Source organism: Hyalella azteca, unplaced genomic scaffold (genome assembly GCF_000764305.2).
Source record: "Hyalella azteca isolate HAZT.00-mixed unplaced genomic scaffold, Hazt_2.0.2 contig17497, whole genome shotgun sequence".
NCBI lineage: Eukaryota > Metazoa > Arthropoda > Malacostraca > Amphipoda > Hyalellidae > Hyalella > Hyalella azteca.
The window spans coordinates 59,273-82,475 of record NW_025947279.1 but is presented as its reverse complement, the minus strand read 5'-3'; the positions used below and the strand labels follow the sequence as shown (position 1 = coordinate 82,475).

Sequence of the window (23,203 nt, the reverse complement as noted above, 5' to 3'; positions counted from 1 at the left end):
TCAGATCGAAATGAACTTGTGAAGCTCATGGCTCGAGCTCGAGTATATAGGGCCGTGAAAAATGAAAGTTGTCGATGACACTTGCTTAGGTTTATGAAACATCCGCCATGTATAAAACATCCGCCTCTGAGGGGCGAATCTTTCCGCCAATTTTAGTATTGTTTGTAACCGCTCCGTACCACCGCCGCATATATCCACCACACATTACAGCTCGTAATTTGTTTAGTGCATTCAAACACACGGACTGGCATAATTTCCACATTATTTTTCTCCTATGTTTACCAAGCCCACTGATGTCATTCATGATTTGAATCAGTTGCAGCGAACGAAACATGTTAAACCTTGACTTGTTCTGAAGGATCTACCCGACCTCAGTTCGCTATTTCCGGTGTTCGCAAGTTAAATTGTTCTGCTTTGATCAATCCAAAAGATCTCAATATAATAATTAGTCAGTTGCCAAGGATACAAGACTTATTTACACGAATTATTTCATTTATTTCACTCAAATCTTCATGCTCCCCAAAAGTTGACCATCGAATTAATTGTCGTCGCTTTCCATGTTGAATTTTCTCCATCATGAAAATCTATTTCGATTCAAAAGAAGAGCAACTGGCGGTAAACTGGCTACGAAAACGCGTTGCACTCGAAAATTTAGAGCTCACAAATATATATTGGACTTCAAAAATATCTAACATAAACTAGATATTACTAGCTCCAATAAAGCAAAAAAATGAAATCTCATAAAACAGGTCACTTATTAAGAAAAAAATACTTACAAATAAATTTTTTATTTTCTCTATTATTAGCAAATACTTTATATGTAAAAGATTGGCTTATACAGAGAGGTATAAGCGAATCATTTATATTATTTAGATATCGTGCGCTTATGTACGCTGCATATCTTTTTACCCGTCAAACCTTCTTGAAGGAATATCTTATTTATTGGCGAATTATTCCAAACAAAAACAAAACTTTAATTAAGAAAAACGGTTTTCTAAATGATAATGCGTGAAACATTCCGAATTTAAATTCAATCAAGTCTAATGATGAATTGAGGAACGCATTACGTTCTCAAATTCTCATCTTGAACCACAGGAAAGTCTTAATGGCTTAATGGATATCTATTAAATAGGTTTCTTGTGTGCAGCTAGTGGCCTTCAGCAGCGTCTGAGTGTGAATGATTTCTCCCGTCGAGCGTCGTCGAGATATTCCACTGTTACAGTGCATTGTAACGACAGGTGTCGAGTTGTGATTGTCTTTCGAACTCGAGATATCGTCGATGATTTTGCCGAGTTAAAAAACTCCGAGTTTGTGCGGAGTTCTTCGTTGGGAAAATATCAGGTTTCAATTTCGTGATCAGCTTTTATAGCCTGTAATAGGACAGTGAAGCTACAGAGTCCTGTATTAGTGGTTATCTTGTTCTGGTGAAAATTATTCGCAGTTAATGTCTTTGAGTATTGAATATCGTGGCTTACGCTATTATCACAAGTAGACTTAAGGCGCAACGTTATGGACTAAATTTTACGTTGCGTAAAGACGAGTGCTTCATTTAGCAATGTCTTAAACTTGAGCTTGAGACGTTCTGTACCCAATTTATCGTGATAATATGATGCCAAATTACATCGTAATATGCTATTTTGCTTATTTGTTTATTATGTTTCATTCACAGGAATTATGTAACACAAGGGCAGCAACCTCCGGACCACGAAATACGTATTCCCGTTCCATTTTTGTACAAATCCGAAAATTTATTTGATTTGGGAAGTTCTCGAAACCTTCCTTGCAAGCTAATTCTCAAGCGTAAACTGAAACATGTCTGCACTAGATATACATCCAATAACTATCTTGGTTATTTGTCTTTATTTTGAAGGCATTTTGTCAATTTAAAGATATATTTAAGAAATGTTTAAACTGTGGTATTGATTAGCAGCATGCACTTTCTGTGCGATTTAATTGAGCCGGCCTAGCTATCACTTAAATATAATGGCTCAAAATAAACTGGTTTATCTCGAAAATGTGACTAAATAGAAAAGTGTTGTGCTGGGGCCAACATTTCTTATTAGTATTAGAAATTTCATACTATACTTCAATACATTCCAATAGTAATGTTTGGTTAGCAATTTTACTGCAAATGTTCTTCAAATGTGACTATGTCAAGCACGACGCGATGATGAGTATCACAACAGAATCGCTTATCGGACCTTTGCCCAGCCTGACAGTAGTTAATGTGCGGTCATGGTGAAGAAGATCAGAATGAAAAATAACACCAAATTAAGTTATAGCAGAAATATATTCCTACGCCGATCCTTAAAAAATTGCTCGTCCGTTTAGTTTTACCATTTAATTTAGTCTTCAAATCAAACATCTTAAGCGCAATCAACTTGGAATAACCTCCTGCGTTATTTCAAACTATCAGAAATTAAATATTTTCGTATCCATATACTCGCCAACAATGGCTTCTGTCGATTTCCGGAGCAAACAATGCAGCCTCATAAAACTGAGAATTTGTGTTGCGTATCGGAATGCACATCCAAATAAACCAATCGGAATATCCAGACGATTCCAAGGCATAAATTTCATGGAATTGAATGAAATTGAATTAAAATTTTGTGTAAAATGGCGGAAAACTAAAGCAATTATGTGCAAACTTCATTTAATCGCCCGATTTAACTCATTCGAGAATATTTAAGCAACGAAAATATGGTGAAAAATCACTATAGGTTATTTAATATCTAAGAGTCCAGCTTCTTCGTTAAGTCCTGCAATAAAATCCTACAACCGAAACTCACAGGGCAGATATTAAAACCGAAATTGAAAAATAAAATACCAGGCTAAGGGAATTGATCAGCAGCATGCGGAATTATTGATTTACAGTTCTTTGTGCATTGCCTGTTTTTATCCAATTTTGCTCCGTGTTCTTATTTTAAATTTAGGTCAAAATACTCGTCCCTGCAGGTTTCGGTTGTGCTAATTGCTGGTAATCATGTTCTATATTTCTTGAACTGACAAAACAGCTGGCTAATGAAGCGTTTTATTGCCACATTTTCTTTCATTCTATTATTTTCACGAATGTGGGATTCGAGATATTGACCATGTAGAAAATTTAAATGTGTCTACCCTCTACGTGCATTTTCTATGTTGCTGTCCATTAAAAACTTCTTTATAGGTATACTTCTTTATTTTGATCCGCCTCACTGAAACTTCATATCAAACACAACATACAAAATTACACGAGACACTGATTTTCTCTTACTTCATTTCCCTTGAAAAATGTTAAGAAAATATAATTCCCAAAATAGTGCACATTATCGTGTCATTACTTACATTTATCTGAGCACGCTCAGACAGTTCAAGTTTTATGCGATATAAAAGCATACATGAAAAATTTAACCAAATGAGTAAATAATGAATGGATCAGCAATTATTAGAAAATCATATTGAAAATTTTTAGGTTATTACTCCGCTCTGCAAGATGTTCTTTACCCTGATAGTCATAGACCCTGTGCCCGTGGTTTATCTAGTACGTGCCTGGAAAAGTATCCTAAAAATGATTCTGTCGTTCGACGCGTCATTGCGATGTACGTCAAGTGTAATTCAAACACGTTTCAAGAACATTTGTTTTTAATTTATTGTTAATTATATCAAGCAGAAGGACTTCAATTTTCCACCAACGGCAGCAAGTCCAGAGTTTGCCAAATGGACCTTTGTTGATTAAATTTGCCGATTTGAACTTTTTCCAAACTCAAATTCCAAATTTACTAATAAATGTACAATTACACTCATCTGGCCGTTTTTTCTTGACACTTTATGTCACACCTGTACTGCACCCCCAAGCAAGTTATTATACATCATCCCTGTGATCAACCTCATAATATCCTTGTAATTTATTAAACGATCTACAAATTGCAAATAATATAACCCCAAATAATATTCAGTATTTGGCAAGACCAAAGCTCTCACTTTAAAAACTGACTCAAAGGAACTCAAAGGAAACTTTAATTATCGAAAAAATTACATAGTTACGAATTATTTTAAATTGATCAATTACGATAACGTATCGAGATTGCACAACGTCAAGTGTAAAATTCACACGCCCGTAATTGCTGTTAGCATAAAGGTAGTTATTTGCCGAATACAAGTCAAATTCTTTCATAGTACCATGCTTATATTCAACCATAAGACCTAAGATGAATGACAGTAAATCACCATCGAGGTCTTCGATCACGATTATAATGCGCATTGTACAATCCCCCTAAACCTAACAGCCATTATTCAATATACGCTCGTGCAGGTCGTGTACAATACCCAATGCCTTTCAACTTTAATGGCTTATTCAAATCCCTCTACCGTCAATCAATTTATGGGCGGAGCGATTTTTCGCCACCTACTATTGTATAAAAAAATACAATTGTGTCTTTTCTGGCCACCCTGGGTCACCTCTTGATCTTTTCCTACATTTCCTGGTAGCATCGCCATCACCACCACCACCACCGCCACCACTACACACCACCACCGCCACCACTACACACCACCATCGCCACCACTACACACCATCCACCATCCCTTTACCTTTCAATGTTTAAATTTGATTTGTTTTAGCTTCGAATCGCACTGCCAGAAATATATTCGTCTATGTAAATGGAAGCATTCTTGCAATGTGCTTCCCGCACACATTAAAAAATAAAATAATGTGTGCCCTAGTGTAACTACAAGCTCCATTCGATCATGATGTTTACAAATACATGCTGTGGACTGCGGTGCAATTATGTATGTCCTCGCTTGATGAAGTTTCAAAGATGAAACCATGTAATAACGCATGATACAGAGAATGATGTACTAAGTACTAGTACTAAGCTTTTCATTTATGGTAAAGGGCTCTGTTAACACAAAGAAGAAAACAATAACACATTAGGCTTTTTAAGGTTTCTTAATTTTCTTCGGTCATAATAAAGATGAAAAAATTACCCGTTAATTTTCTTCAAATTCAGATTCACTAATTACATGCTAGAAATTACGTTAAATTATAATTTTAAAATACTTATGCTCACAAAAATGTTTTCTCTGCGAAAAAATTGTTTATCCTCTACAATTAAAGTTTCGGGCTGATTGCCAACTATAAACGTGGTATGTTCGAGATGTAAATAATTAAATTGATTTAATATGATGCAAATATTCGATCTCATCAATATAACGCAGAAAATAAATTCTCTCCTAATTATAGGTCATTTATATGCATTTTATCCTTGTATTCTGTACGCAATCAAATCACAGTTCCATGGGCCGTGAACAAATTTTATGTTCCCAAGTTAAAAGTTTTGACTCACTCACTCAGCGCAGAACATGATAATTAATTAGGGTAAGTTTGCTCGCTTACGAAAAAATTTAATGCAGACGAATGAAAGTGTACAATTCGAAAGTGTACAATTTCGTCTCATCGCTTTCTATTTAATTGTTCCACACTACGAAAATCGTTACACGGCATTTATTAAGACGGAAATTTTCGAGCTTTGAACTAATTCTGCTCGTGGTACACTTCTGAATGTGTGATCGTGGTTATACACGATGCACATTCAGAAGATTAATTTATTGAGATAATTCATAAGAAGCCTACGGGAGGCCAAAACTGAAATTGAAGGGACGAAACTATACCTGAATAGCGTATCGGGACAACAGTACTGGTTCTCGATGATTCGTTTCATCTTCGAACAAAGTGTACATTTTATTCAATCAATACGTCCAGATGTAATTAAGCTCTACAATGTAATACAATCGCATATTCAAATCGACTTTTAATTATAATTATAGAGAAGATCAATTTAGAATATTCATATAGAATATATCATAAAGAAGTTGAAGTAAAACTCGAGAGAGTCAACACGTCAGCAGCAGCGATGGCAGGAGATTTTCGGTGGATTTTCCTGCAACGGTTGAGCTGGTGAGGTGGTTGAACTTTTATAAGGTTTCAAAAAGTCGATTCCATAAAAATCAAATAAAAAGGTGTAAAATTATTTAACATTAAAGAATCACTACACAAAAAATGGAATGAATTATTTTTAAACTTTTGACGTGGACCATTGCACAATTAAAAGAATTAATCGTGCGAGCATTAAATTAAGTGAACAATCGGAAACATAGTAATTTATTCCAGCAAAAAAGGTAGTTATCATTCAACGACGAATTTTTTGGAGTATGTAGCCCTCACATTGCACCTCCAACCAATCATTTATTTTTATCAAATAAAAATCGCTGCAATCAAATAATGAAACACCGCAATATATAATATATTTAATACTAATCTATTAATCTCAATTTGCAAAAATGACACAATTAACCAGTGAATTTATCAGAAAGGCCAACAAATATTCTAAAAAGATACAAATATTCGGAAAAGCTGATTGCTGTTCTAAAAAACCTAGCATATGTTCTATAAAAAGCTATCATATGTTCTAAAAACAGCCAACAATGTTTTGAAAAAGCATAACATATAGGTACAAATTGCCTAAAAATTGTCAGTTTCGAGTCGAATGATTGATATTTTTCTGCATAAAAATTTAAAAGCAGGCTATCCTATGTTTGTGGAAACAGCCGCTGAAATTCAACATGTTTGTTATTTAAACTGCAGGTTGAACAATCCATTAATAATTAATTCAATATGTATTATAGAATGTATAGAACTGTACAACTATTATCTAATAGAGACACTGTTGAAGCATCATGAAGATGTGTGTTTTTAGCGCATTTCTCATTTATAGAAAAATGCACTATTGTGCTCGCCATGTCCGTCTGTCTGTCTGTCCGTCTGTCCGTCCGTCCGTGACCTCAAGTTTTCGTCGACGAGAAAATGCGCTCTCTGTCTCTCACTGCAGTGAGTACTGAGTTATATTTTTTACAAATTCTTTTAGGGTCAGAGTCAGACTCCAGAGACTGGCCTGTGTCAATGAACTAAAAATTGGACAATGAAAGCCGGTGCCATCACCGACTAGCACGGCCGGCCCCTAGCGGCATATAGCTGCCTTGCATATCTTGGATATGGTGAAAAATTAAAAGTTTAATATTACTGGAATAAGTTTTATAGTTTGGCTATGGTCTGACACTCGAAAATTATGGTAAATTTGGATTTCACTATTGCAATTTACTTTTTCAGCATAAATATAAAGATTTAGAAACTACTTATGAAACTGGATCGATTGATGCATTCTGGAAAGAAGTTTGAGGATCAAAACTTGATATTCGATTTGTAAAAATTTATTTATTTATTTTTATACAAATATTTTCCAAAATTATTACAATTTACAAAGAGTCAATTCCTTGTCCTTGGGACAAGCTACAGGATGAATTAGTGCAAATAATCATCTGAGGATACACATAACAGTTTTCAAAATCTAATTATAATTAGACTTTTTTGCGAAATAATCTCATCAACTAGCTATTGCACAAATTCAAGCGAAAATTCGGGTAAGACAAAATGTTTGGCTTGCTATTTAGTCTGTAATTAATAAAGCAAGACAGCTAGGACAGCATGATTATCATCTCTCTTTATTCACCGAAGACTAGTTAACATTCCTCTTTTCAAAGATTTGATGCTTAGAAAGGAGCCCACGCGTATGAAATATATAATCATGTGTTTCGTTTTTATTTTTAGCTCGGGAAAAATACCATCAAAAATTTATAACAGGAAAGACTCCTGCGTACATTTTTATACAAAATGTATCTCTGCTGCCATAAGTATCATGATCGTTGGTTCCCTATCGACCCCAAGATCACAATAATAACAGTAGTAATCGCGATATCAAGACTTCGTCGTGGTAATCGATCATGGATTATACTCAAAATAACCAATGAATATGTTTCTCGTTAAAACGGTCTTATAGGACATACTATTTAGATATTCATGTCTGTACCTACGCACTTGGAAACCCCCCAAGGCAAAACTTTATCAAAATTTACTGTGAAAATATCAAGTGAAAAGGTAATCGCTTCATATTTTAATCTTGTCTGTGCAAGTCACAATAATTAATATTCTTAAATAAATCTACGATCCACTTGCATTTCGCATCCATTGAATTCTTGCAATTAGAATTCATCAGATTATTTTTTCCAGGTAATGCATTATTTAACATAACAAAGCGAATGTAGAAGTATAGATTAGGTGAGGTTATCTAAAACAATTTTCGAAGTGATATTGAGCATAGTGTTAAAATTAGGATTTGTTGCCTAATATTATCGAAAAAAAATCATGTTATATTATATTACATTATATTATATTATACTGTATTATATTACATTATATTATACTATTAATATTTGGTAATATATAATTATTACGAATGAAGTATTATTATTTCATTTAATAATAAATATGCAGTTTTCATTATGTCCTTAACGTAAATGTATGGAAGAATATAATATTACAATTTTCCCAATGGTTATCCACGCACAAGCATTGCCCTGTAGTTAGAGTTAGAGGAGTGGGGGCAGGGAGGGTAGAGGCAGCATCAGGTCATGCGTCTCTCGTGCTAGCCTGTACCAGCCTCGGATGTCACTTCTGTCTCGTCCGCTGCCGCTACAAACTTTGTACGCACTTGTGCTGATGACCGCAGAAATATATAAAGATTCCTAATAGATTAGAATATATTTATATTATATTAAATGTATATTATATTATATTATATTATATTATATTATATTATATTATATTATATTATATTATATTATATTATATTATATTATAATTTATTATATTATATTATATTATATAAAAAATGATCCACGATTAGTGAGTATATTAATCTTTGATTTTAAATTGAGATAATTTTATTTTGGCAACGCTGACGTTTGCATTGACAAATCACATACATGAGTTTATTTTTAACGTAAATGTGCTCATGCTCTTAACTACGAATTTATTTCATGCGCTTATTTAAATAGACGCATTATAGCCAGGGGATAGTTGCGGCCGTTAACATGGAAGAGCCAATTAATTTATCGTTATCAAGCAATGTTTTATGGTATATTCATATATACTTACTTTCGAAGAAATTTAAATAAAAGAAATGCAAGGGCCTTGTATATTATGTGAGTAATTCAACTAATGATAATTTTGAACCTGGGAAAGAATTATAAATCGCAACCAGGTAGAAATACTTTGCTAGTATATGCAGTAAAATGTTTATTACGGTCTATATACTTTATTTTAAAAACGTTAATTCGATATAGTACTGTAATTTTACTCCGCCGTTGATAAGGAAGGAAAAATTTACCCATACATATTCTAAATATCTAAAATGAGGATTGAAAGAGAGATCCATTCCAAATATTGATTTCCAAAATGGTTCCATATCTTAAAGCTGACCATTCAATTGTGGAAATTTAATGAATCCCAACTTGGAAACTCTCTCTGAAATTTTTTGGTTGATACATTTATTCTGGTATTATTTACATGAAGTTTTTAAGTTCACAGTCAAAGAACATCAATAAATTTATTGGTTGATTGAATTTAGCCTCGAGTCCCGACTTTACCTGCCATGCTCTGACTACTGCTGCCACGTTGCAAAGAACTGTGCATTCGGTCTGCTGTGAATTCTTTGAATTTCTTACAAAACAACAACGAAGATCACGCGGTCAAGTTCGTTTTGAGAATGTTTGAACAAACGTTCAGTACAAAACCACGTCGCTTGTTGCGTACCTTATCTTCTATTTATTTTACAGAACATTTAGCGATGGATTAGCCGGGCTGTTACTTCTTCACTGAACTCTTTTATTTTTTTATTAGTTTGAACTTATCCATACATCTTACATACCATAAAAAAATCTGATCGCTTTTCTTCCTTTCTGAAAATTTTTTCTTTACAGACTGAATATTTTTTGCATTTTTTTCTGATTTTTTATTTTTATTTTTTCTTTATAACTTTTACGGCTTTGCTGGTTTGAATGACAAGTTCTCTATTACACTGTTAGAAAAAACGGTGAAAAAACGGTCCCACCGGCGTTCTATAGTGGCCGGTCGCCCCGTGAAAGTAAACTGTTTCGCCGTTTTTATCAGATGTTTTATGGATTTCTAGTGTTAAATTAGAATAAAAACGGCAACACGATGTTTCTTTTCACGTGCCGACCGGCCACTGAAACGCCGGTAATACCGTTAACGGTGATTTTTCTAACAGTGTACTAATTTAGTTGTTATAATAGATAATTTCTCATATATGTTGAGTTGAATTTTTAGATTTTGATATCACCTATTTCACTATTCCTCCAGATATTTAATTTTGAATTATTTCGAAAATACGTAATTTGGCATTGCCATCAAGATTAGGGATTATGGATTTTCCTTGGTAGGGTAACATGGGGCAGCGAGCCCACTGCGGGTCACGGGCCCATAGCGGGTTTCTCGCTAAGTATGGCAGATATTGGTCCGTGTTCTCTACCGCCTGTCGACAGTTTCACTGGGATGAAGTGTACGGATTTACGTTTTGCTAAGTATTTGCGTTATTAAGTTATTTGCGAATAACTGTTTTAGTCCAGATAAAAATTTTTTTGCCGCTAAATAAAGTTTTTTTTCGATTACTATAGATGAAGCTTTTGAAATTACTGTGAATTATTTTTTCAAAGTAATATTTATAGGGATAATTTTGAGACCAAGTTTAGACTATTAGCTTTTAAAATAAAATGTTGACACGATATAAATTGAAATGATACCTAGTGGGGGCAACGGGCCCACGCGTGTCACGGGGCAAAGCGCCCATGCATGGTGAAGTCTTGTGTTATACATCATTAGATTTGTCTCAATGACCTTTTCAAACTATGACTAGCTTTTTGAATTACAAATTACACTTCATATTGCATGATTTTTTTATTTGCCGCCTCAAGGCAGCAGGTTTAGTTTCTAGTTATGAGTATTTATGACCACTTTTCGAGTTATTGACTCTTGTCTTGCCAAAAGTTGATTTCAGTCAACACCAATGAGCCAAAAGTTGATGAGAGTTTTTATGGTGTTGGCTGAAATCACGATTAGGTAGGAATTTTCTGCACATAATATCTGGATTATGGACGAAACTAGAACGAAGTTTTTTTTCTGATCAGCTAAATATATTTTTTCTAGTCAAGGATTCATTTTTTCATGTCAAGGACGAATTTTTTATCGCAAGGATATATTTTCAAGTCAAGATTTTTATGTCAATGAAATATTTGTCTTCCCGTCAGTGATAGATTTTTTAAGCCAAGAGTATATTTTTTTCAAGTTAAGTATATGATTTTTTGAGTTGTTAATGAATGAGTGAATGTCATATTTTTTACTGCATTTTCATATTTTTAACTGTAAAGTGTTGTTTTATCATTTTTAAACGAAAAATATGCATTTGTGGTAAAGGGACCATGGGTGGGCGCCTTGCCCCAAGCCCATGGGCCCATTGCCCCAGGGGTGAGGCAATGGGCCCATTTTGACACTTTTTACAAAAAAGTGTTTCATTAAAAATTGAATGAACATATAGGTGTTTAATTCATATCATACATTCCTCATTAGTTGTACCTTTAAACAAAACAAAGAACCGCCTCGTATCAATTGAAACTTCATCAAAAATTTAGTTTGAAAAAAGGGGGGGGGCGCTGCCCCATGTTGCCCTACCGTAATTTTCAGAGTTGCATCCAGCTTTAAATTATGAAAAATTGTTTACTCTGTTAGGTTTTCAATATTTAATCGAATTTTATAATTTGAACGACAATTAAATGTACCAACATCTGGTATACTTTGTACCAGTGGCAGAAAATTATTCGATAGAAAAAAATTTGCATTACTAAAATTATAAAATAGGAGAAACCTTTGCAATCATTTTCTATTTAAAATTAATTTTAACACTGAATTTATGTGGCTACGTCATTAAAAAACTTAAATAATAACGCCCGACTTCTCGGCTTGCGCACTCTGTAATGTAGGACTGCGTAGAATCGGGATTATCATCAATTCTAATTATTTAACGAAATATAGGATCGAAATATTCGCCACAATCTTTATTACTTTGTTGAATGTATTCAATCTCTTCATAAGGGTGAAATAAACTTAAAATTTTTCGTAATAATCTTTTCCTCGTGCACTTTGTATGTTCCGTAAACAAAAGACTGATCGATGAGCTCCGTGAACATATTTTCCGTCTTTCGTTTGGCAAGACAAATGATCCAGCTCAAAATTTGACGATATCTTTACGGCGTTAAACACGCTTCATAAGATTATTACCTTGTCGGCATTGATGTAACTTTTTTCCCGAAAGTTTGCCGATCTTTTTTATTAGCTTTTGTGACGTATAGGCCAATGAGATTTGAGAATGTTTGAGAAGATAATAAACCATTTTCGGTTTTGCATCAACTTCGAATCACAAAATCGTTTGCATAAATAGTCCCGTTCATTGTTGGCACAAGAAAAAAAACTGAAAACGCCTAGGGAACTATATACAAGCCCAATCAAAATATGTAGTCGTTTTATTCTTGTCAGATTGCATTAGTTCAACTTTACCTAAACTTGGTAGATTATAATGCACTAAAACCTTGCGGTACGATAAGGGTCAAGGAGCCGATTTTGTCCGCTGTAGTCAATTTATTCGTCATCCAGTCTTGAGTAAGCTACTTACTGCAGGCAGCAACTCACCAGGTCCCACTGTGGTGAGAGTCAGGGTGCTGGTGACAGCTTTTACTCAGTTTCTTTTCTACTTATTCCGTGACTAGTATCGTCACTAACATAGTTAGAAAAGCCATAATGTCTTTCCTGAATTCAGCTCCAGATAGTCGGAAGTGTAAAACCTCAAACTGCGGAAAAATTAAGATGTGCATGGTTTAAAATTCTCGATTTTTCACGACCGCTTGGGAAAATTGTTACATACCGGCTTTTAACATTATTTTATTATTAGCTCCTAACATTTTTATATGGCCAAATCGTTCTATTTAATTTTTGTAGTATGACTACAATTATTATTCAATCAGCCATGTAATGTATACTTCATTCAGGTCAATACTTTGGTTTTACGATCTGCACTCATTTTTTCTTATTGCTCAAATTCAATAACGCTCACAACTCTCTCCATTCTTTGCGTCTTCAAAATTAAAAGTCAAATCGCCACTTCAGAGCCCATATTCCAACAAAAATCAGGGCCTATACTTTCAAATAGAGCGTAAGAATTTACGTTCACTTAGCGAGTTTTGAAAGTATGGCCCCAGGAGCCCCTAAAATCCTGCCCAAGAGTCACAATTTTCCAATTGGAGTTATTTTGGGTGTTCTTAGCCGCCCGAGCAAATTTAGCTTCTGGTCAAAATCTTCTTTCCGTCTTTATTGTGTCCTGTAAGTGTGACAAGGGTTTGCTGATGCAGTCTTACCGAGCTTGCAAGCTGCTTAGAGGCTGAACTTGAAGCTCGGCCGAAGCACGCAATGAGCGGTGGATTTGAGGGGGGTATGTAGACCCGCCCGAACTCCGAAGCGAGGGTGATCGCGGACGCTGCCGTGACTAATAGTATCTTACGTCTGGCTGTGTGGTGTCAACGGAATGTCATGCGAGCGCAGGCCTGCGTCTGGCTGCTCTACACTCATAGACTTAGGCAGACGCGTAACTGTAATATGAGCTTAGACTTCAAGCCAAATAGGCTGGCTGTTTTCGCGCAGTTACATGCTCATCTTCATCATATAAATACATCACATTCAATACCTAAATAATTTCGATGATATTTAATTCATAGAGTACAAATTTCTGAACGAAAAACATATTGTCACTAGACTATTAATTATTTTCTCTTTATATAGGTACGTCGAGGGAAGGTTACAGAAATGCGACGAAATGTTAACTTTTACTGTTAATCAGGATTTATCAATCTACAGAGACAGTAATTCAGACTGTACAGAGACTAAAAGTTTACTTACAGAGACAGCGATAAGCGCCGGCGCTTACATAACATGAGCGAAGTGTCCGTCTCCTTGGAGATGGAGACAGAAGAGGGAAGTTGGTAAACCGCAGTAGGGGTTTTTGAGAGGGGGAGGGAGGGAAGGTGAAAATTGTTAGGCTCTTTGTTCTCATATGGTCGAGGCTCGCTCGACTGAATACACAATGACCCGTACAACGAATATTCAATATCTATTCAATATTCAACATCATCGTTGATAATGCAAGGTAACATATTGTTTAAGTAAAAATTCTTAAGCTGCACTTCCATTCGCTTGAGCCAAAACATCGGTTCATATTCAACGACAATTATATGTATATCTTCTGGTATCCAGGTCACGAAATAACATTTACTTCGTCCGGTAACTTTCATCTGACCTTGAACTTGGAAGAAGTAGGAATGCCTTCTGTTCATTATTATTTGATCGTCAACGACTTTCAAATGATTGCATTTTATAGCAATCACAGCATCTTTTATTGTCTTGAAATAACGTGCAGAGCTTGGGCATTTGATTTCAACAACGTGGTCATGATCCACAAGACCGTCTGGGGATGCACCTAAATAAGGAAAATCTTTGTCTACGAAAAAACCGCATCTTTTCACTGAGATGTCCATTTTATTTTGTAATCCTTCTAACGCTGAAGTTTCCCTCTCCCGCCCCCACACTATGGCATGAATCGTGTCACTCAAGCCATTCATTATTCTGTGGGCGACCAACTGCTTGCTTGTTGTTTTTATTATCATCTATCATAACTGGTGTTATACAAAGCTTACATATTTTTTGTTCCTTTACACGGATTGTAAATAAATACCTAGATAAGTATGGAAAATTTCAGATCGTCATCTCATTTACGAGTGGAGTAAAGTTCACCCTAATTAGTGAAGAACTGCTTAGGAACCTCTCCGGGACCTCGCGGCTCTCAAGCACCACCGTGCTTCCCAAGTCATAGGCGGCACCTATACCCGAGCTAACAAAATTGGGGACCGCCTAGTCTACGGCGGAATAGTCACTACACTCGGCGCAAAGTTATTCTGAGTCTTCTTGACTATTAAAAAAATTATATGAGAATTTCAAATTAGGATTGCATTTCCTTATCAATCGACGGCGTTTGCTGAAAAAATACGGAATTTTCAAACTATTTAATGCTATGAAAAATAAAACTACTCATTTAGAAAATTAAATTCGCCACTTTCAATACTTATGAAACCAATTTCTGTTCAGAGTCACCTTTCATGCTTTATAGCCGCCTGAGAGTATGACAAGGGTTGGCCGAGCCGAGTTATACTGAGCTAGCAAGCTGCCCGTAGACTGCTCATAACCGCGAAGCGGACATAGAGAAGCTGATTTACGTGCTCCCCGAGTCCTAGGCGGCCTCAATGCAGAGTCGCACGCGCCTCTAAATTTTGCTTGTGTGTTGCTAAGTCGGGCTCGCATATAAATTTTGTCAGAGTGTTCTGATACATTACCCAGCAATGAGTAGCACCACATGATACATGATATAAAAGAACCAAGTATATTCTCTGTCGTTTTACATTTCCTCGTCATGATTGGAGCAATTTTCCACTATGATACAGAATTATACATTCATTGTCTGTTATTGTCGACAATTGTGATTCCCGCTAACGCAAAACTTGATTAGCTGCCAGTCGGTCCATGATTATAATGTCAATTTATTATTTTCAAATCAGTTCAAGTTTTGATGGAGGAGCGTACTTCCCGTAAAGGGTTTAATTTTGGGTCTTGATAGGTAATTATATTTCTATCCAAACGTTTTCAATAGATTTTTTATTGTTATTAGAATTTTTCCCTTTAAAAATCGAATTTAATTTGGTAATGAAAGTTTAAATACGAGTGTATTGACTAAAAATTACTTATTTAATTGAGACAAACAAAGATTTCTAATTATTCAAATAGATTTCGAGCGACGTGACAGGTGTATCCATGATTATTCAAATTTGAAGACGAAATTAGTCCTGTCTGAAATCATTGTTTCACAGCATTTTTATTGTGTCGCTTTTCCTTTCAGGTAGGCCTCGTTTGTAGAGTTAGTCGTCTTTATTTTTCTAAACAAGGAAAATGCTAAAATATTTTGTTTTAATCACCATCTTTGGCATGTACCGAAATGAGAACTACAAATTTAAACCTTGTGAAAGGTGAGTACTTAACAGGACGCTTTTCCGGCTCATGGTTAGACTGCAAACAATCTGTCCAACTGACGTGCCAGAGATTCCGCTGGCCTGGTGTAGTTGGAAATATGTTCATAAACTTTTGAAGCTTGTAAATTTCTTTATATTTCTTTATATACGGTGCAGGACATTTAAAAGCCTTCACTATGAACTTTAATGCCACTAAAATGAAATTAATTCTTAGCTCTCGAAATCGGGCCTTAATTGTCGCCTAATATTAAATATTATATTGGGCCTAATGTTGTCAAATTAAATGCCGAACACCAAAAAATCAAACTTGACTATGTGTTTAATGATCATACGCAATAAAGGTTGTCCTGTAACTTCTCAGCAAAAAATATTGCGTGTTAAAATCGATCAATAGCAAATACATGTATATACATCGTTTTTTATGTTCAATATGAAATCACAATTCAGCTGAGAAGTGACCATTTATAAATTTAATTTTTCGTTTTCATATTTCGAACCATTTATCATTCATGAAAATTCATTCTGAACAGATGTTCGATATGCTTTTTAAAAATTTAGAACAAAATTACAAATTAGAATTTCATTTCCTTCCCAATCGACGGCATTTGCGGAAATAATAATACTGAACTCTACAAAAAATTTAATGTCATGAAAAATTCAACTATTCATTTAGAAAATTAAATTCGCCACTTTTCCTACTTATTATTTAAACATCCCGAGGAAATGAAGGTTAACCACACGTAGAAATAAGAGCAGTGTTCATGAATTGAGAATATAGGCTCAGGGTAGTTAAAAAATGAAGCATCAGTTTTTGTTCCCGAAATGCAGTTCTACCTGCATGAATTAATTATAAAGGCTGAACAATTGCCGACAAGAAACTTAGAAGCCTTCAACTGCTGTTAAAATCGTTTTATTATTGTGATTTTTCCTATAATGAGAGAGCGCAGTCTTTGATAGATTAGGCTGTGTAACGTGTAGAAATTTGCTAATTACTGAAATTAAATGAAACAATCCAATCAAACTTTTGAAAATTTCAATCGCAGCTCCTATTTGGTATATAAAATTAGCTCATGCTGTTTGTTTCTCCCCACAGATTAGGGAAAATGAAGGAAAGACTTTTGTTTGTGTGTCTCATAGCAGGCTTGGGTGCTTCTCTCGCAGGTGAGCTTTAGTGCTCAGCAGGTGAAGAATATTGATTAGTTCCTCATTCAACATGTGAGACGAATTTGGTGTTGATTACATTTTTTCTTCATTCGTTATCAAGACCAACGAATTATTATCATTAATGAATTGTTAGATTTCCACACTTGAACATCTTCACTGGGATTTCGCGTCTTGAATCGATCAATGTATGAACTTTAATTATTTAGTAGGAAAATACCTGCATTACTGAGGAAGAATATAAAATGGGCTGGTCAAGCCCGTAACACTATTCAAACGTGTTCAAACAAGTACTAGAACTTTTATTCGCGCTATATTTTCGCTCTATTCAAAAAATTTCTGTAAAAACTTGATATTAACTCAGAGAAGACTTTTCAAGTAAATAGGTCTCAAGTTTTTAGCACTCACCAAGCGTGGTGAGGAAATTTATTAACCATGGATACAGATAATTACTCAGCTGGTGGACTGAATATGACTGGTGACGGAATTCTATATTTATCTTGAAGCGTGAGCAGACGAGCTGCTAATCTGATAGGAACAAGCGCGTTAGTTATTATATGTGGCAAATAATATTGCAGAGGAATGTAGATGGCGTTGTATCTTGGCCATGAAAAAAGCATTAAAGTTCGTTTAAAATCAGAACCACGCATTGAAAAATTATTTCCTTTGTATAATTGCGGCCACCTTGCCAGTCGAAGGTTTTATATTATAGATACCTATATCATATTTAATATTGACAGCCGACGAGGCGGAGGTCGCACCCAGGCCGCGTTCTCGTTTCCCCGAAGACGCTCGTCTCATCGCAGCCAACAGCCGCAAGACGATCACGACTGTCACCACCTCGACCACCACAGCACCCGTGACCTGTGCCACATCCATCAATCCCGTGGCATGTGGCAAGAGACGCAGGAGATTATTCTCGCAGAATCAGAACAAAAAACTAGCTGCTATGTGAGTGTGATATCGTAAATTCATTTATTAGAGAAAGTGTTTTTATTCGAATTTATGATTACAGGAATCTACTTGAACAATCACTAAGTTGTTCATGCTGCTCATTCAGAACAAGTTCGTTCTCCGAATCGTGGGAAAATAATCGTGCACACTTCAGAGAGTGCTAGGCAATCTCTATAGAAGCAAAGACTCGAGTTATTCGAATTACCTTGTTTGAGGTTTTGAATGTCACCATTTTTAACGACTTATTGTTAACGCTGTACTGTATTTTTCGTCTTTAACTCATGACAAATTTTAGAATCTGGAAATTTGAGCCACCCAATTTGAATATTGACACTGTTTCCGCCGATAATTTTTTTGAAACTATAAAAAACGCGTCTTCTGTTCACTGCTGCGCATGAAATCTTCCGAAATGCGAATCTTCAGAGCAGTTCATTGTACATGAGAACCTTGAAATGCCATATGTATCCAGTGAATCGTTACTTGTAATTATCATGTTACTAGCAGTTGCCACCATTAATATACAGTTTCTTGGAATCAAGTCATACAAGAAATTTCAAGTTATATTTAAAAATAAGCGTAGCGAGACTTTAAAAGTTATAATTTGTTTCCTTAGATTCTAACTATATGCGAGCCAGAAAAACTCAATTATTTCTTTACCCATTCGTGAATTTTATAATTGAATCGCGTGGAACGTGGGCAAATGAAAAATAAATAATAATTTGTTGTGAATGCAGAATTTGAGCTCATTTGGCACGTAATTTTATGCGTCATACACCTGCGTTTTCCTAATTAATGCAATCACTGTTGCTGTGCACAGGGATTCTCCAGGTGACCTACTGGACAGTTCTCTGGACGCCGTACAGTCCGACACCGCGGAGAACGAGAAGGCCCGTCTGTCGTACACAGTTTGGTGGTCCATTACTACCACCCTAACGCACATCACGACTGTCAATACAGGCGTCACGTTCTCTGTCTCGTACATGTGCTCTGTTGCTGGGGCCACATATCCGGCCTTGTGTGCTGGATAAAAAATTAATTTCTCTGACGGACATAGCTCTTCTCCTGACCGTGGATTCCTAATGTGCTGACATTTCAGACAAATTCTACGAATATACTAACAGTAAATTTTAATCATCAAATTTGATGGTCGTTTTTAAATAAATAAATTCAATGCACGAAACTAACGACTATTGTGTTTCATTTATGTTAAAAAGTCAAAATTCACAGGAAATATTAATAATCTACAATTCAATAACCATACAGTGACACGCAAAAAAAAAAATAAAAAACAAACACGCAAACAAAATAAAAAATGGAAGCCATACCTACATACTCTAACTACAAACCATTAGCGAACATCTAGATTGTCTTTTGATGATAAGTAAATGTTATGATTTACTTTTATATTTATCACTTTTATCGCATCCATATGATATAGATACGACAAAATTCGACGAAATTCATTACAATAAATGTTACAATGGCATGCGCCGTCACATTCCTCAATAACCGACGCCTTAATGTTCTTCTTCAAAAAGATATTAGTGATAGTTGACTTCTCTGTTAACTTATTTTGTTCGCATTTTAGAAGATAAATAATATAGAAATTGTACGTAAGGTGGGTCAGATGTATGTTATGAATAAATTGTATTATTGCTTCAGAATCATTCATACCTGAGTTTGAGGCTATGCATTTTGGAATCATGCAGATGAAACTGTTTGTCTTGATCGTAAAACATTTGACTTTTCTGTTGTTGCATTGTGGTTTGGTTACAGTCGAATGTTTTAATTGTGTGTTTAGTTATTTCGACTAACAATTAATAAACCTGAGTCATCATCCCTAATTAGAAAACGAAACAAATGACTGAGCCCACTAATTTAAGCGGGGAGTTTTCCTCGTCATAGCTCATATATAAGGCATCTTGCAGGTCACAAAAGACTTGCCGGTTGAGCAATTTGCTGCAATTTTAAGTTGCTCCATCCGTGCATTGGAATATTTTTGTCGCAGATATTAATACCCCAATAAAAAATTGCTGACTATGGATGTTAATTGTAATTTTTAAAAAATGCCATGAATTTTGTTGCCCTGAAAAACGAATTGGATTGATATAAGTATTATTTACTAGTAAATAAGAAAAAACTTTTAAATCCGTAAACAACGGCTGCAGGATGAGTGAAATTTAATCCAAAGAGATGAGGAACAATGAAATCGAATTAAACAGCTGATTATTGTTTACATGTATGTTTTTATTTATTGAACGAACTAAATCAGGAATATTTCAGGAATTCAATAGAACATTTCGTAAACAAAATCAATAAAACTGAAAATTTGTGCATGTACATTTTCATATACATGTAAATTTTCTTCTCTCTATACATTATCCATGAATTTACAATTTTTAGGGTTTTACCTTAGCCGAAACTGTAATAAAACTGAACCAAACAATGAACTGCTTTTAGGAATTTCGTTGAAGTCTTTTTTTTCCAACGCTCTATCAAGGTGGGGCTTGTTGAGACGAGGCTCGCCATCATCCCCGGGGCAGGGGGCACCCTATATCTCCCTGCAACTGTTCGTGCAGAAAACACGTATTCATTCCCTGCAATGTTTCTTTAAGGCTGCAATTATAATTTATAAAAAGAAAAGTTTAAATATTAAACAAATTATTTCAAATAACTCGCCTATCTTTTCCCTGCAGGACAATGAGAATTAAAATTTTAATAATATTGACTTTCACCTTAATGTTAGGGAACGTTCATGGTCAGTTGGAACTTTATTCGTTTAGATTTATTTTACTGCTATCGTTATTTAATTTAATTTTTACATGATCGAACATTTATTTTCTTCATTTCCACGTCATATGAGATATCAAGTATCCGATTCCCAAAATCGACTCCAAAACGATAGTGGTAGCAAGTTTTTAGTACTGCATTATTCAATTAGGTCAGCACGAGTTGTGACACCTTTGCCCAAATGATGAATATTTTAATCCATAATCTGCAGCTTACCGTAAAATAATTTTATTCGATTGATCTACACATGGTGTATCCGCTTCTTCAGTTGTTTTGCAAACAGTAACGGAATCGTTTACTTTTTGATCTACGTTACAATCCAAAAGCAAAAAAAATCCATAAACAGAGTCGTCCGGTGGAACAGTCTTCTTCCTCAAGGTTGCATCGCTATTCCTAAAATGAGCAGCGTATTATTATCTGTAGGTCGCGATGAAGAAGATTTGCGATTGGTCGGGGCCCGTAGCACCATAACGGCGATATCCATCACGACGATCACCACGACGGTGCCCCTCACGTGTCTCACAGCCATCTCCACCTCGAACATCTGTCGCAAGAAACGCAAGCTTTTGCTCAATAAAGCCGTCAAAGACCGAGCAATGAGGTGGGTGTCGGTGTGGAAATTTTGGTATGAAGGTGAAGACTACAAATCGACCTGATATTACAGGTCAGTTATAGGTATGCCTAAACTGCGTTCAAATATGTTCAAAGCTAGGAACATACAGACGTTCTGGGCTAATTTTGATCTCTGTATGATGCCTTGCGCGAATAAAATCGTTACCATTGATAAAATAGTTTAGAATCACTGCAATGATATCAGAATAAAAAAGTTTATTGGTTCTCTTCCGATTTTATAATGGAATGAGGATTAATACAACAACAAATGCCTCTAAATTTTCCTCGCCCAATTACTCATGTTTAGGCGGGGCCCATCTACGGTTCGTTCACACGCTTATTTCACATTACTTTCAAACCAAAACTAGAGAATAACCTAATTTGATTTGTTTAACATTATTTGCGTACTCATTTTTTTCATTAATCTGTTTAGAATGTATATCTCAATATTTTTCCCGTGTTTGCTTTCATATTTTTAACGACTTGTTGCATGTGTACTAAATTGAACGTGTTAAATATTTTATATGTTTTTACTCACACAGGGACGAACGTCACAGCCATCTCGACAGCAGCGCCAACATTGACGTGGTCACACATGACGAAGGAGACGAAGCGTTACAACGAACTCCTCGTCTCGCGTTAACCTTATGGACGACGTGCACTAGCCCCTTCACATTCACTAGCACCTCCACCAACGCGGCACTCACTTTTGCCGTCTCTTTCCAATGCACATTCCCCGGACAGTCATTTCCTCCAGCTTGTGGATAAACAGACTTGGTGTAAACCACGGAAGAACTGACAATATATTACCTAGCAATTCATCCCGAACATTTTGATTGCCAGGTAAACAGTGAGTATTTGCACTCTGGATTGTTACTAGTTCTTTAGCAAAAATTATATTTTTAATCAATTATCATTCCTGATCAATATTGTTCAATAAATACTGCAAGCATGTCTTTTATTTAATTTAACGCCTGTAAAACTGAGGTGCCTGAGGCTGAATTCTGCCTAAGAACTAAACCTCATGTAAGAAAAAATATAAACTCAGTACTCACTGCAGTGAGTCACAGAGAGCGCATTTTCTCGTCGACGAAAACATGAAGTCACGGACGGACAGACAACCGGACAGGGCGAGCACAATAGTACATTTTATTTATAAATGAGAAAATGCGCTAAAAATATTTTTTTTATTCGCTATGGCAGAGAAACTACAGTTTATCAAAACGGAATCGATACCTCGATGAAGGCCTTTATTTCTATAACAGTTGCAATGATTCGTTAATATAACAGGAACCGATTTTTAATCACACGCTGAGATGACATTGATATAATACATAGAGTTGCAGTTTTGTAGCTCTAACAATTTATTTCCACCAATAATTTACAAGCAAGTCAATTGGCAAAACTTTCTAGATTCGGCCAAAATCTTAATTAAAGTCTCTTGTGGTTGTTTTAAATATGTTTTATCATACAATTTAAGCAATGAGAATAACTATTCTATTGAAATGCGTAGGAGAGGGAGAACGCCCAAGCAATGGTAACCCGTATAGGAAGTATAGTACTTGTATAACATCAATGCTTGCTGCACAGACCGATAACCTGGCCTGCAACGCCCGCC

At 35.4% G+C, this 23,203-nt stretch overlaps 2 protein-coding genes across 3 annotated transcripts; both read left to right on the top strand.

The window, feature by feature from the left end:
• Positions 1–17,137: 17,137 nt before the first annotated feature.
• LOC108664878 lies at positions 17,138–19,844 on the top strand. The gene is made up of 3 exons (XM_018151571.2): positions 17,138–17,229; positions 17,970–18,180; positions 19,001–19,844. The coding sequence occupies exons 1-3, from the start codon at positions 17,139–17,141 to the stop codon at positions 19,209–19,211; spliced, it is 513 nt and encodes a 170-aa protein (XP_018007060.2). The 5' UTR covers position 17,138; the 3' UTR covers positions 19,212–19,844.
• A 71-nt stretch (positions 19,845–19,915) lies between these two features.
• On the top strand, positions 19,916–22,479 carry LOC125179443. Of its 2 annotated transcripts, XM_047885304.1 has the most exons (3): positions 19,916–20,941; positions 21,397–21,574; positions 22,128–22,479. In XM_047885304.1, the coding sequence occupies exons 1-3, from the start codon at positions 20,884–20,886 to the stop codon at positions 22,351–22,353; spliced, it is 462 nt and encodes a 153-aa protein (XP_047741260.1). In that variant the 5' UTR covers positions 19,916–20,883; the 3' UTR covers positions 22,354–22,479. The 2 variants fall into 2 exon arrangements, with proteins under 2 accessions (XP_047741260.1, XP_047741261.1); XM_047885305.1 differs by lacking the exon at positions 19,916–20,941 and having other exon boundaries at positions 20,994–21,574.
• Positions 22,480–23,203: the final 724 nt, after the last annotated feature.

Bases quoted from the DNA above. Each gene is read 5' to 3' on its own strand.
- LOC125179443 (XM_047885304.1), top strand. From the start codon at position 20,884: ATGAGAATTAAAATTTTAATAATATTGACTTTCACCTTAATGTTAGGG. The intron at 20,942-21,396 runs GTCAGTTGGAAC...TATTATCTGTAG, and splicing joins AATGTTAGGGAACGTTCATG to GTCGCGATGAAGAAGATTTG. The intron at 21,575-22,127 runs GTGGGTGTCGGT...TTACTCACACAG, and splicing joins GTCAAAGACCGAGCAATGAG to GGACGAACGTCACAGCCATC.
- LOC108664878 (XM_018151571.2), top strand. From the start codon at position 17,139: ATGCTGTTTGTTTCTCCCCACAGATTAGGGAAAATGAAGGAAAGACTT. The intron at 17,230-17,969 runs GTGAGCTTTAGT...TAATATTGACAG, and splicing joins CTTGGGTGCTTCTCTCGCAG to CCGACGAGGCGGAGGTCGCA. The intron at 18,181-19,000 runs GTGAGTGTGATA...TGCTGTGCACAG, and splicing joins AACAAAAAACTAGCTGCTAT to GGATTCTCCAGGTGACCTAC.